Raw genomic sequence first — 14,291 nt, 5'->3', positions numbered from 1 at the left:
TTATTACTTTTGAAAAGTCATAATGACAACACCATCTTCCATTACTTAATTACATGAATTACTGATATAATTCACACCAATCTTTTAAGGTATGGTATTGTTTACTTTAGATCCAAAAACACGATTTTATCTCACAAAGAGGAGTCAATTCTGATACCAAATATCACGGTCTACACCAACTTACAAAGTATTATCCATTTTGACTCATTGAATCTCACAGTTTTATCCCATAATTGAAAGTGGTGTGAACACTTAAATAATCAATCTCACTCTAATACATAATTAATATAAGACTTTCGATTCTCTTCTGAGAGCATAACGATTAAAAAGTTTTACGTGAAGGAAGCATCAAGGCAGGGAAAGGAAAAATTTTATATAGGCATTTCGTAAAATAGGCAAGCATTTTTAAGTCCTGCTGTATCCAGAGCTCCCTAAATCCCGGTTTTGGGTTGTTTGTGAATCCAGGGGACATTAGCCATCGCAAGTTGGACATATAATCATATGATCTAGACAATGTTTTAGATTGTTACAGAGCAGGGGGCTTGGCCGGTAGTTAGCGGCTGTTAAATATGGTTATCGTTGATATCATAAACGTTCTTTTCAAAGTCCAAAGCATCTGGTCAATGACACCTTACCCTGATCTTTCCATCTTTGTTTCCCCTCAATCTCTGTTGGCATCTTCTGACCGTCTCCAAGCAATGGTCTCGCTTCGCATATACCTTCTAGCTGTTGTCTGCTAGCTTCCATTCTCCCTAATATGATATACCATTAAGCCACTTGACATGCCAGCAACCAATGAATCTGTACGATATGGCATAGAATTTTGTCAAAGCTCTCTTTCCTCATCAACAATTAAACTATGCTTTCAGTCGTAAATGACACCCAAAACCGCCAAACAACATGGAGCTTTTCTTCTATCGGTTTGATCTCAATTTACAAGCAATTACTACTAGTAGTATTTTTTAAAGCACCCTTCCAAATTTGGGGATTCTGATAAAATAAAACCTTGTTGGAGTAGTTCAACTTGAAATAAAGAATAGGATAAAATCAAAGCAATGCTTCATTGACAATGTCGAAATCAGAAGCATATTTATTAAACCACAACATTTTAATGAATCAAAGATCTATTATAGGTCTCAAGTGGGTGGGGTAACATCAATAAACACCAGTTTTTTCCATCCCAGACACGTTCAAACAACAGGAGCTTATCCTTCTGAGTCATTCCTTGTTTCAGAAGACAATGGCTTCTTTCTCAGTAGAAGATTTTGTTGGCAATGGGGTTCTGAAGGAATTGCTTCCAAAATTATTGGAAGAAGGTTGGGATGACGTCCCAACCTTAAAGATCATGAACTCAGAGGACATGGATGCAATCAACATGTCACAACATCAAAAGGTTAGTTAATCAAATAGCTTTCAACCCATGAAAAATCTTTTCAGCTCTCTGAATAAAACGAATTATTCACTTGTTACTCATATGTCCATGACTGACTTCTTTGAACATCTAGCATTAGCACAAAGCCAGTGAGATTTATATGGTTTGGTTCTACTTATAAAAAAGCAAAGATAAACTCATACACAGCTAATCGACCCATATGGCTTTTCTTTATATTACTTCAGGATGCTCTGGAAATCAGAACATACCTTCATGATCGTGCACTGGTCCAATATGGAGATAGGCTAGAGGCCTCCAGGAAAATCCTGCCTGAGCTCCTTAACATAAGCACTGAGGATCTATCTTCACAGTTTGGCATGAAGAGGGGGCACATCGCACGCTTCACGGATAGAACCAATCCATGTGCAGATCCTCTGCCCAAATCATATGGCCTCACTGCAAGTAAAGTCACTGGTACACCATCTAGAAATAATAGCATCTACAAGCATTTCGCAACTGTCAATTCCAATAAGATGCAAAATACAGCAAAATCGTTCGGCAGGAGCAGCACAAACAATGAGAGGTCGCTGGGAGAATCACTCGCTGATTTCAAAATTAAAGATGGATACATCTTTAAAGGGATTGTTGCTGCAGGACCAGCTGAGCCTCGAGCCTGTGGTTGTGTACAACCTCCTCCTGTGGTTGATAATGTTGCGCCTTACTCTGCTATTGGAAACATATCAGTTCAGAAATTAACTCCTGCATATAAGATTGGGATGGAGCGTTTGGTGAAGTCTAAGACTCCACCAATGAAAGCTTCAGAATTATGGCGGGATAAGCCAGCTGTACTCCTCTGCATTCGACGACCTGGGTAAAGTCAGAAAATTATTTATCTTGGCATTTTCATCAATTTCTTCAACTCCATTTATCTGATGTATTATTGCAAACTTAGTCCAACTAGGAGTCTCATCAACTGATATTCTCACAATTTCAATTAAATTACATCAATACCCAGTTTATAGGCACCGGCCACAAATAGTAATTTATGAAAAAAAAAAAAAAGAGGAAGTAGAATCATGAATATCCCTTGTTGGAGCTAAGATGAGAACTAAATGTATTGGATTACCTAAGAAATGCTAATCACTCATTGAGATATTTGGATGCAAGGAGCCTCCTATTCCCTGGCCCCCAAAAGAAAGTAAAAGAAGTAACTTATTTTACTGACACAGAAACTATGTTTACATCATCTAAAGGATGAAATTGATTGGTTTTTCTGTCTGTCTGTTGAACTTGATAACAGGTGCATCATGTGCAGAGCTGAAGCTCACCAGTTCTATGCCAAAAAGCCAATATTTGATGCACTAGGAGTGCAAATATTTGCAGTTCTTCATGAGCATATAGAATCAGAGGTGCCTAGCATACTTTTATTCAAAATCTTGCTCCAATAAACTCCTCTTTTCCTGAGATTTTAATTTTTCTGGAACAGGTAAAAGACTTCTGGCCCCGCTATTGGGGTGGGGTTGTAATTTTGGATCGTTCTATGGGATTTTTCAAAGCTCTTGGAGGTGGGAAATTACTCAAGGATAAGTTCCTATCAGGATTTGTATTCAACCCTCGGGCTATTGCAAATTACAAACGTGCAAAAGCTATGGGAATAAAGCAAAACTTTAAAGGAGAAGGTGAAATCAAGGGTGGGCTTTTTATAGTTGGCCGAGGAGGAACTGGCATTGCTTACCAATTTATTGAGAGGAATTTTGGGGATTGGGCTCCTGTAGCTGAAGTTATCGAGATCTGTACTCGATTGCAGGTAATTGCTGTCAACTCTCTATTTCCAAATTGTAGCATTGCTAATCAAATTATTATGACCAACTTTTCTTCAATCTGATACAGAACCAAGAGCTAGATCAAGGAGCTTCTAGCAAATCCCCTCAAGAATACGAGTGAAGTGGTTTCTTGAATTCATCATACAATAAACTCTCTATCCTTATCAGCATAAACGAAGTCTAATAATCTCAGTCTTTAACATCACTTGTAATAACCTCTATGGCTTGTATTAGTATGAAATTTAGCAAACCACTTTTTTAAATTTTAAACATAATATAGGTTACATATGAGAAATGATGCCCATGTGGATATAATTTGGCTTCACTGGATTGTAATACCTTCTATGGCTTGTATCAGAAGAAATTTTGCAACAGCAAATACCATTCAAAATAAAATGAAATTAAGCAGTACACAGGAATTTAGTGAGATAATCATGTACCTTTTGAAAAGATCAACAACTTTGTGAGTCTTCCTATTCTTCTCCTCCTCCTCCCTCTGCATGTATAACATAGTTCTGCAATTTTTCTATCAACAGTTTTTTGCAACATTTAGCTCTCTCTCTGATACAACTTGAACAACTGTGTCGTGTATTCTGATCTGATTTTCTGGTAAACTAACTGCAAAGTCATGTCTAATAAATTCCATTAGACAACTAGTGGTCAAACCTATGTGGAATTGACTACCATAGCAAGCATCAACCAATGCAAGAATCTTGAATGAATATACATACAAACACAAACACACAGAAAAATATTTAATTTGTATATGGAATACATACATATCTTCTGTGCGTATGTGATCTTTCTGCTGAGATAGAGACTTATTATCAAGAATTTTCCAGCATTACTGCTCGTGATTGTGTGAAGCAATTAACCTTAGGTGTAATTCCCCAATACCTTTTCTTTTAAAACCCAATTACACCTACCTCATACAACCACCCCAATTCAACCCTAAGCCCTTAATTACTGTTATAACTACTGTTCACAGTACCGGAACTACTTCTAAACAACTTTCTGAATCCTTTATTCTTCACCTCCAATGCTATTCTCAGTCCAAAGTTCATAGAAATCTAATTACTCCTACAATATCCATTGTTTTGACCTCATTTAACCCTAGAATTTAGTCTCAAAACCTAACATTTCTTGTTTTACACAACAGCAGATATTCTTGTCAGTTGATCTCTTTCCTGTCATACATCACAGTAACATGTCGACATAGATGATGAGGCCAGAGGAATAAGGAACATAAATCATATAAAATAAGAAAAGGGGAAAAAGTTCAACCAGAAAAGCAATATAGACAGAGGAAGAGATCAAGGGGGGAAGGCTAAAGGAAAATATGAAAGTAACTAAATCAAAAAGGAAAACAAACTTACAAAATGGGGAAAAAGACATTTAATCATCAAGGTTCCGTATTTGGAGGAACTGGTCATGTAACAGACAGAGTAATGTTATGCTGCTATGACAATTGATATGAACCTCAGTTTGTGATTAGGTTTACCCCTAGACCTGACCTACTCAGCATGTATGCAACGTCGCTCAGGAATGGGTAGTAGCAAACTTATTTATTACCTATCAATGTGCAGAACAATCATAGATTTTGTGTCTGTGCACAAGCAGGCAACACATGCACATGTCACGCAGACATGTTATAAGATGTTTGGAATCAATGTAGAAATATAAATTCTTCTACTTAATTATGGCAGTGCCAGTAACTTAAGTATGAAGCAAAACACATATCCCATCATGTAATCATATCTTACCTCAATAATTGTAGCATGCTGAAGAATAATTGAATCAATTCCAGAATCACTCTTGTTATACATGGGATACTCTTTCCACACTGAAATCAAGCAATGAAACTCCGCTTTCATATAAAAATGCTTGACCTGGCAATAATTGGTGTATCTTCTATGCTCCTTACCTGATATGGATATACTAACGATTGTGACTAGCATAGCAAATGTACCTTGTTTTCAATGTTAAGATGTTAGAAGATGATCTTTTAAAATGAATAGCCCTCTAGTGCTTTAATCATATCCCACTTGATTGTGGAATTAATTTTTAATGCAATAATCCTGCGATTTGATTATTCGAATAGTCAGTCAAGGGTTTTGATCTCTGCTACAACTTTGGTCATGGAAAACAGCATCACCAGAAATCTCCACACGAGCATGTTCCATCTTTGAACAAATGGAACCGGACAGCGTCTCTTACCAATATCTCTCTCTGGGTGATCTTAGAAATGTACTTAGTGGCATTATGGCAATCCCCACATACCCTAAGATTTTTAACTATGCGTATGGGAAGCCCAAGAGGAACAAATATCAACCCAAATGCAATTGCAAGCCTCTCACTGTGGTAATTAAGCATCTTTATCTTTTCTGATTCCTCAACATCATGCAGAACTGAACTCATATCTGGTACATAACCCTCCTTTATCATCTCCTGATTTAATTTGTCCAACTCAGCATATATCTGATCTGAAAATTGACTTGTCTGGTCATCTGCTGAGAAAATGTACACTTTGCCTTTATATTTGATCCAACTGCATCCTGGTTCCTTTCTCACTCCTTTACTTCTCATTCCCCTCCTCAATTCAGCCACATTATCCCATTTCCCTTTAGCAGCATATATGCTTGAGAGTAAGATGTAACCTGCAGGGTTGCTGGGCTCTAGTTCCTGAAGGGATGTTGCTGCCCATGTCCCAATTTCCAAGTTACCATGCAGTCTACATGAGCTTAGTAAGGTAGACCAACCAACTGCATCAGGAGGGAATGGCATTTGGTTTATGAAACTTCTTGCTTCTTCTAACCTTCCAGCTCGGCTAAGAAGGTCAATCATGCAACTATAATGATCAACAACTGGCATAATTCCATGTTCTTTCACCATTGACTCAAAATACTGATACCCTTTTTCCACTATTCCTGCCCTACTACAAGCTGATAGAACACCAACAAAAGTGACTCCATCAGGTTTTAGACCATGAGCCAACATTCTTTGAAACAAATCAATTGTTTCATTGGCTTTCCCAAACTGAGCATAACCAGACACCAATGCAGTCCAGGAAACTTCATCCCTAAAATTCATCTCATTGAACAGCCGATTAGCATCTTCAATGCTTCCACATTTGCCATACAAAGTGACAAGTGCATTTGAAACTGTTGTGTAAGAAAATAAGCCAGAAACTATTGCTTGGCTATGAAATTGAGCACCCTCTTCTAAGCTTGCCAGGTTTGCACATGAGCTAATTACACTTCCTAGAGTGTAATAATCAGGATTAATCCCATTTCTCTGCATATCACAAAAGATTCTAATAGCTTCTTCACTGTACCCATTCTGGCCATAACCCACTAGCAGTGCAGTCCAGGACACAACATTCTTGTGGGTCATCTTCTTGAAAACTGTCTCTGCAGATGTTATGCTTTTGCACTTGCAATACATATCAACAAGTGCACTGCCTACAAAGACATTATCTTTTTGATTAGTTCTAATTACAAAAGCATGGACTTGTTTGCCTTCTTCCAGGGCCAGTAGACCCCCACAAGCAGTCAACATGCTTCCAAAGGTAAACTGATCCATAGCCAAGCCTTCTATCCTCATTTCTCTGAACAAATTAATAGCCTCCCTATACAAACCATTTTGGGTCAATCCTGTGATCATCGTTGTCCAAGAAATTGAATCTTTTTCCTTCATACTATGAAACAACCACCTGGAGTCCTCCACCATACCACACCTCAAAAGCCCTGTAATCATCGTATTATACATTACCACATTCCTCTGTGGAGTTTCTTCAAAAACTTGTTTCGCATCATGAATCAACCCTCCTTTTGAATACATATCCATCAGAGGACAACCCACAAACACATACGATCCAAACCCAAATTTCACAATCTGCCCATGAATCTGCGGACCCAAATCAACACACCCTTGACTAGACGACAATATAAGCATTGTAGAAAACGTAATCCTATTCAAATTAGCCACCCCATCCCTCAACATAGAATTATAACCTTTCACTGCCTCAGTAACCATGCCTCGAGAAGCATACCCTGAAATAAGGGAATTCCAAGAAACCCCATCGCGTTTCGGCATGCGATTAAATATATAATCCATGTCTGAAAGATTCCCAGCTTTCGAATAAGTGAAAAGAATAGTATTCCATGAAAAGAGATTCGGTCGGAGAATTCTGTCGAACACGTAGCGTGCATAGGTTAAATCGCCTAATTTACTGTACGCATTGACGAGATTGTTCAATAAGAATGTCTCCGGGTCTTTAAAGGTTTTGAGAATGTGGCAATGGATTCTCTTTGCTTGAGTCCGGTTACGGGTTTCGGTGCAGATCTTCAGTAACGAACAGTAGTAGTTGGAGTTTGAAGACATTTTCTGTTGAAAACAGTTAGTTGGCGGGAAGGAGCGTTAGGGTTTATTTGGTTTAAAACGCAAAGGCAAGGTGACAATATTATTTAATATAATATTGAATTAGGTGACATCGCTGTATACTTAACAATGGAGATCAAAGAAGAGCTTTTACCTATGAAACTTGATAACTTACAAGCACCAGATTGATAACAGCTGTCATGATCAGAATTAAATAAATAACTGTATCAAATTCTTGTAGCTCAGATTGAGAGCCATTGCTTTCCACTTGCAAGTTGCAGCTTGAAAACCCCAATTCAAATTCTAGTATCTTTATCTCCCACATGTTGGCTTGAGTCCCCATCCTTGCTCCAAAAACACTGGTATACAGTTCATAGCTGACTTTTCTGTAGATATATTATGATTGCTGGTGACCATGACAGCCAGACATTTTATTCTACCGGGGCCATCTTCATCAATTATCAACTAGAATCATAATAGATTTGCATCTCATATCCTTGGGAGGATCAGAATTCTATGTGATATTCAATGTGACTTATAGGAGGACAAAACAGTACAGGATAAGAACCGCCCCATTGTTTGGTAGACACCTTCCCATGATTTCTTGTCCCCCCCTGCCCTCCAGGGGGATTGTTCTGAAGTTTCAGATTTGTATACTAAAAAAAATATGTATCTGCTTATTGAAGGAATCAATCTTGTAATAAATTCCAATGTCTAACTCAGTCATACGCACGAATTGATGCCATGGTGAGGATGAACACTTTCAATAATCAACAAAATAGGGGTAGTGATTTTATTCCAGGAGTATGGGGTAGTGAATGCAGATAAAGCCAAAAAATATATAGAGGAAGATTGAAGTACATTATAGCCCTCAATACAAAATAAACAAATACAACTTACATCTCTGAACTGAACAAAATACTTCCCACTGCCATCTGTAAAATTACAGAGATCATCTGATACTACTAGATAAAAGCATAAACTCCTATATATCACAAAAACTTTCCATCATCAATCTATACATTCTAATCCACCTTTCCTCTGACTGGGACAGCAATACAATTCCCACCATCAAAGGAGTCTCATTTCCCTCTATATATCTAATGCTCAAACAAAATAAATGGAAATTACTGTCCCACCGTACAGTTAAGGAACCTTGAGCCTTCAAGCAAGCCTTTGTTTTGGCAAAATGTGGCAGATATTCCCAGCTATAAAACCAGGCCGATAGCACCTTCAATTATCCAATAAGAAACAGGTAGGAATATGCTGACAGTATATGTTTATACTTAAATCTTTCAAATACTGATTCTGCATGCCCTTGGCTACCTTCAAGAATGCAGGATAAGTGTAGCAGGTAGAAGGCCATAATGGAGCTGCCTGGAATAGACCTGTAAGAGGAGGATCAAAGTTCTACTTTCAAGTGACCTGATGGTAGAGACCCTGAAAATGCAATAGATAAATTTTAGTCAGATCTGAGAACACTTGGCCTATGACATGAAAAAGGGAGTTATACCATTTACATCTTGGCTGTCAGAAGGAGCACCAGCTCCGTAATTCATCTGGACAACATTGTGGAGGTCATCCTCCCAAGCATTCGATAGCTGGAACCAGAATGTATCAACCATGAAAGGTAAATCGTAATACTCAGAGACTTATGACGTTAAGCAGACAAATCATTTTACATCATTCACATCATGCATTAAAAGCCAACGTTGCACAATAAATTTTCATAGCTCATTAATTTTCCTTTCACGTTGATAACACTTTAAAAATATATTAAAAGGGGAAAAACAATGACCAAGAATAAAAAAACTTAAGGACCAAGTTCATGCAAGGGAAAGGTTTCACAGAGGACCCTCATGAATTAACTCAATTCTTGCTGATTAATTAACCACTTGATGCTACAAATACACACACACATACATGAAGTGTGAACTAAATAAAAAGAAGAAAAAGAAAACCTGATTAGGCTCCTTGTATCCTCCAGTCATGGGTGTGAACTGGGAACTGAGAGTTCTACGAATTACATCAGAGGTATTTCCCATGACAGGCAGAGCAGCTTGAACAAGTCCAGGTTGAGATGGATGTAATGAAGGATAACCCACGGACATATCTGGAGAAAACCCCAGAGATGAAGGACCAGCTCGTGATTGAATAATCTGTATATCAATGAAGATGCACTTTGATGGATCAGATGAGACACATGTAGACATGAGTTATTGCTGAAATCTGTGCTGATCAACTTACATCTTTTGCCAGGAGCCCTTCTATATTAAAATCCAGCCTTGGGTTCACTGTAGCAAGTTTCATTGATAGAAACTGCAAAAAGGAGTAAAAGGTGACATCCATTAACTATACACTCATCACTCGGTCAAAGGATAGGGAATAAAACTAGTGAAGAGCAGCAGAGGGTTATGTCTCTACAATATATCAAATCAACTGTACAAAAATTCACAGATGAGTTATAGACATTCAAACTGTAAGCCCAGACATCAATTATAGTTTCTTAAAAGCAAGGCCATCGTGAGAAATACCATATAAGCCCTGAGGTTGTATCATTTACATCAATCTAGAACAAGATTCACCAAGTTACTTATTTTTTTAGTTTGTATATTTATCAGATCAATTTGATAAGATTGAAGTATGCACAATTCCACCATCATCAATCACACTAGATTACTAGGGAACCACTAGGTTGGAAAAGGGAAGTTCTGAATTCTGGTCCAATACCTCAACCTGCCGCTGAAGTGACTGTACATAGTTAATGATTTCATCTAGCATCACTGCCTTGCCTGTAACCTGCATCGATAATAAACCCACACAAAATGAACTACAGTAGCTGTTCTGATTACTGCTGAGAAGTCAGTTTGATTGTACTTCCTAAGCTATAACAACCAAGAAAACAAACCTTGCTACAACCAGGTACAAGGTCCTGAAGAAATTTCATCCTTTCACTGATCTTTTCTCTTCTTACCTAAAGTCACAACCAATTCCAATCTAAACAAAAAAGATTATCTAAATATTGCTAAATTTCAATGAAGTTTCCATGTAAATTTACCCTTTCTGCAAGACTATGGCTATTTGTTGCCTGGCCTCTTCGGGCTCTAACATGAATGTATTCTTCTTTTGGTGGATCAGAAGCTTGAGACCCTTGTTTCCCCTGTTTCCCTGTAGTCTTATTTATTGTTGTAGTTTGGTTCTGGTCTCCCTTCTTTTGATTTTCAGCATTATCCTTCGCAGCCTCAACAGGTGGTTCACCTCCCTTTACCTGATCAACCTCAGCATCCTGCCACAAAACACAGCACTCAAAATGTATGCCATAAATGGAAATGTATAATGGATCAGGGAACCAGTTGGCAAACATTTTTTACCTGTACACTCCTTTTTCTTTTCTTTGAACTAAGACCCTTAGCAGAAGGTTCCAAACTTAAATCATCCAATGCAGATGGTTCATCTTGACCACCAATACCACCACTAAACTCAGCCTCATCAGACTCGTTACCAGAGCCACCATTTCCTTGTTTTGCTTCTTCATTAGATGGAACAAGACTTTCACTTTTCTTTTCATTCTTGAGTGGACTTTCTTGAGTAGCCCTATTTTCAACTTGCAAAGAGGCATCTTTGGAAGCTTCAGTGGAATTCAACTTACTTTTCTCAGATTCCACAACAGATACTGATTTCATCCCACTTATTGCAAAAATATCTTGTGGTCCTTGCATCAAGCCAACACCCCTAGTATACAGACCCATAGATTCAGGAATACCAAAAGGGTTCACCATGTCACTAAAATTTCCCCCATTAAAGCTCGAGAACCTGGCAGCACGATCAATGAAAGCTGAATCAGCTGGCAACTGAGATAGGCTCTGTGGTAGAATCCCAGTCGCATTCGGTAAGAAAATACCCCCTCTCAACATTGAACTTGCTGCATTCCAACTCATATCAAATGGTCTATCTATGGTACTTCGCAGAGAGTTACCACCTTTTCCAATTCCCATTCCATTTGAAGAGCTTGCACCATTTTGTGCATTAATGTCACAAAATCCCAAGTTTTGTGAATTAGATGTGTGCTCCCAAAGGCTCGTACCGAATGAGTCTACCACTGAAGCAGAGGCACATGAAGAACCAATAGCCATGGGATTATCACTAGAAACTAAACTCATAGGAGTACTTGTGAGATTGGCACCACCAAACTGCCAATCAGGAGACATACCAGGTGCCTGGTAGTTTATGTGATTCTCATTCCTCTTTTCTAGCTCATATTTATCCTTTTCACCTATATCCATCCCTATTCAACAAGAATAGCGATTGTGTCTCAGTCTGTGCTTTTCTCCACAATTATATTTGAACACCTAGTCAAGCCAACAGTCCAAACTCCGAAGTCAGGCTAATGAACAGAAACGAAGCCTTCAAAATTTGACCACTACCTAAAAAAACCCTTAACTGCTCCAAAATGATCAACCAAAGATTAAAGACCACAAAATATACAGGTAGAAAAGACAACAACAAACAAATCACATGGAAAAATTATCTAATTCTTTGACATATATTAAAACACAAAAACTTTAGGAACAAGCTTCAAGCTAAGTCCACAAGGGGTCTGAAAACTTAAAATATAAGAAAGTTACAGCCCTAGAAAGCTGAAATTCACCCACCCCAAAAGAAAACCATAGAAACGGTTCAGCAGAAGTAATCAAAGAAAACCCACTTCAATTCATAAACCGCCAAAAACAGAACTGAAATTATGTAAAAAAGATCCCCACAGGCTGAAACAGCTACCATTTCCAAAGCAACAACCGGAAATTGGAAGTACAGAAAAACTCGCACAATGGAAAAAGCCTTATTCAAGACAAAAAAGTCACAACAGAACAGAAAAAGAAAGTTCAAAGAAGAGCTGTGAAAAAAAAAAGAAAAAGAAAAAGAGTCTACTAGAAGCAGTCAATTAATCTAAAAAAGAACATTGATTTCAGTACAATAAATAAAGCCACCCTTCTCATTCAAAACCCTAGTCAGAGTTTTAGCAGAAAGCACCCAGAAAGAGAGAGAAACTCAACTAAAAGTAGGGGAGAAAGATACCCATTTTCAGATTCTGTGCTTACTTTTCTGTACTCTCTCTGCTCTCTCATTCAAGGCCTTTTTTCTTTTCTCAACACTCCCACGCACACACAAAATTTAAAGCTTTAATTGAATTTGAGCTACTAGTTTTTTTTTTTTTTTTTGTTTCCTCAGCAACAGAGCAACTCTGCTACAAAACAATCAAAAAAACAGAGAAGAAAAAGTAATAGAGAGTTTTGTTACTTTAGAGTGAGAAAAAAAGAAATGGGAATTTGTCTATTTGGAAGAGGAGAGAGTGAAAGAGAAGGGCATTGGCAAAGGTCCTGCATTTATACCCACGCTTGCATCAAAAAGAGAGCTCTTTGATCATTAACCACCGCCACTGCCACTGCTAAAATATTGCAAAACAGGCCCCTTCTCTTCCTTCAAACTTCAACACTTTGCTTCCTTTCTCCTATGTGGGACTATTTTTTTAACCTTTTAAATCACTTTGAGGTTATTTCTGTAAGTTTGTTTTAGTGTTTTCAATGGCATATTTTAGTTATAATTATACCCATTTGAGCTAGCAACTGACACTGCCAACTCTCCTCAGAGGATTTTTCTTTTTGTTTATCTTATTGTGTTGTCTTTTTTATTTAAAAAAAAACCTTGGGAGGAGAGCTTCAAGATCTTTAATGGGGTTTGTTTGGTCAAGAAGCTAAAATCTAGCTCATTTTCACAGTTCGTAGAATTATCTTTTGGGGGTTATTAATTAGGATACAATACCCATCTGGGTCATGTGGTGGGTATTATCATCAATTTTCATTTGCATATGGGGACGGAAGAAGATCTATGGCATCTTTCTCCCTTTTGATAACTTGACTGCCTTATCCACCTTCTTGTGCTGTTTGTCTGTGGAAACTTGGAGGGAAAAAAAAAAACAAATCCTTCACCCATTCTTTAGGTTGCTTAATTCCCGTATCAAGGTAATGTGTTTTGTACTTATAAAGATGGTGCATTCGAAATTATCATCATCGACACTTAATACCCAGATTAAGCCATCTAACAATTCTCTCTCAAATAATAAAGGAAGACACTTGTTCAGTTGGTGTCAATGTTAAACATTGATATGACAATGAAGCGATGGTCCAAGTCCAAGGGACAATGCTTACAAAAGAATAGTGGCAATTGCGGTGGTGGCATTAGGTATCAATCGGACTAGTGTGCACTGGAGGGTAAAACATGGCACTGCTGTCTACTTGCCAAATTGACAATGCCTTTTGCCCACTGCCATGCTGCTGCCTCACACCAACTATTGCTCTCAATGTCTTCCTTGCATCATTGTGTAGCTTGGGAATTCTTTTATAGGCACTTGGCCAAACTTTGTGAAGGCCATTGTACTTATTCCTTGCAAAAATATAGCTATTTATTTGACTTTTAAGTCCCCACTTGAAGTTCAAGTAAAGGTTTTCATCTTACCCATTTTTAGGTCAAAAAGACCATATATGAATCTGAAAAGGAACATTATATGTCTGGTTAAGTTTTCAAGTTGTCCTGAATCTTCTAATATCTCCAATTTTCTTTGAGCAAATTTGCAGAATCCCTTACAAAAGTAATCAAATCTAATGGCTATCAGCTTTAGCTACATTCTCAGAGAGTTGACCAAACAAATTTGAACCTCTTTT

The 14,291-nt window shown here is 37.8% G+C and overlaps 3 protein-coding genes and 1 long non-coding RNA gene across 6 annotated transcripts; 1 reads left to right on the top strand and 3 right to left on the bottom strand.

The window, feature by feature from the left end:
- On the bottom strand, positions 357 to 1,728 carry LOC108660996. The gene is made up of 2 exons (XR_001926845.1): positions 1,642 to 1,728; positions 357 to 801 (listed from the first exon to the last, which is right to left on the bottom strand). It is a non-coding gene; the product is annotated as an uncharacterized LOC108660996 (long non-coding RNA).
- On the top strand, positions 1,062 to 3,627 carry LOC18610152. Its single transcript, XM_007045657.2, has 5 exons — positions 1,062 to 1,393; positions 1,618 to 2,243; positions 2,673 to 2,781; positions 2,859 to 3,179; positions 3,263 to 3,627. The coding sequence occupies exons 1-5, from the start codon at positions 1,241 to 1,243 to the stop codon at positions 3,314 to 3,316; spliced, it is 1,263 nt and encodes a 420-aa protein (XP_007045719.1). The 5' UTR covers positions 1,062 to 1,240; the 3' UTR covers positions 3,317 to 3,627.
- LOC18610151 (putative pentatricopeptide repeat-containing protein At1g68930) lies at positions 2,160 to 8,186 on the bottom strand. Of its 2 annotated transcripts, XM_018116564.1 has the most exons (4): positions 7,730 to 8,186; positions 4,959 to 7,581; positions 3,636 to 3,813; positions 2,160 to 2,239 (listed from the first exon to the last, which is right to left on the bottom strand). In XM_018116564.1, the coding sequence occupies exon 2, from the start codon at positions 7,576 to 7,578 to the stop codon at positions 5,347 to 5,349; it is 2,232 nt and encodes a 743-aa protein (XP_017972053.1). In that variant the 5' UTR covers positions 7,579 to 7,581; positions 7,730 to 8,186; the 3' UTR covers positions 2,160 to 2,239; positions 3,636 to 3,813; positions 4,959 to 5,346. The 2 variants fall into 2 exon arrangements, with proteins under 2 accessions (XP_017972053.1, XP_017972052.1); XM_018116563.1 differs by having other exon boundaries at positions 3,636 to 3,827; positions 4,959 to 8,186.
- Positions 8,343 to 13,197, bottom strand: LOC18610150 (transcription factor bHLH49). Of its 2 annotated transcripts, none has more exons than XM_018116136.1 (9): positions 12,649 to 13,197; positions 10,947 to 11,924; positions 10,634 to 10,861; positions 10,484 to 10,549; positions 10,306 to 10,374; positions 9,823 to 9,894; positions 9,537 to 9,734; positions 9,096 to 9,176; positions 8,343 to 9,015 (listed from the first exon to the last, which is right to left on the bottom strand). In XM_018116136.1, the coding sequence occupies exons 2-9, from the start codon at positions 11,856 to 11,858 to the stop codon at positions 8,992 to 8,994; spliced, it is 1,650 nt and encodes a 549-aa protein (XP_017971625.1). In that variant the 5' UTR covers positions 11,859 to 11,924; positions 12,649 to 13,197; the 3' UTR covers positions 8,343 to 8,991. The 2 variants fall into 2 exon arrangements, with proteins under 2 accessions (XP_017971625.1, XP_017971624.1); XM_018116135.1 differs by having other exon boundaries at positions 9,089 to 9,176; positions 12,649 to 13,190.

Source organism: Theobroma cacao, chromosome 2 (genome assembly GCF_000208745.1).
Source record: "Theobroma cacao cultivar B97-61/B2 chromosome 2, Criollo_cocoa_genome_V2, whole genome shotgun sequence".
Classification (NCBI taxonomy): Eukaryota; Viridiplantae; Streptophyta; class Magnoliopsida; order Malvales; family Malvaceae; genus Theobroma; species Theobroma cacao.
Note: the sequence above shows the minus strand (reverse complement) of the source record. Positions and strands in the feature narration are given on the sequence as shown.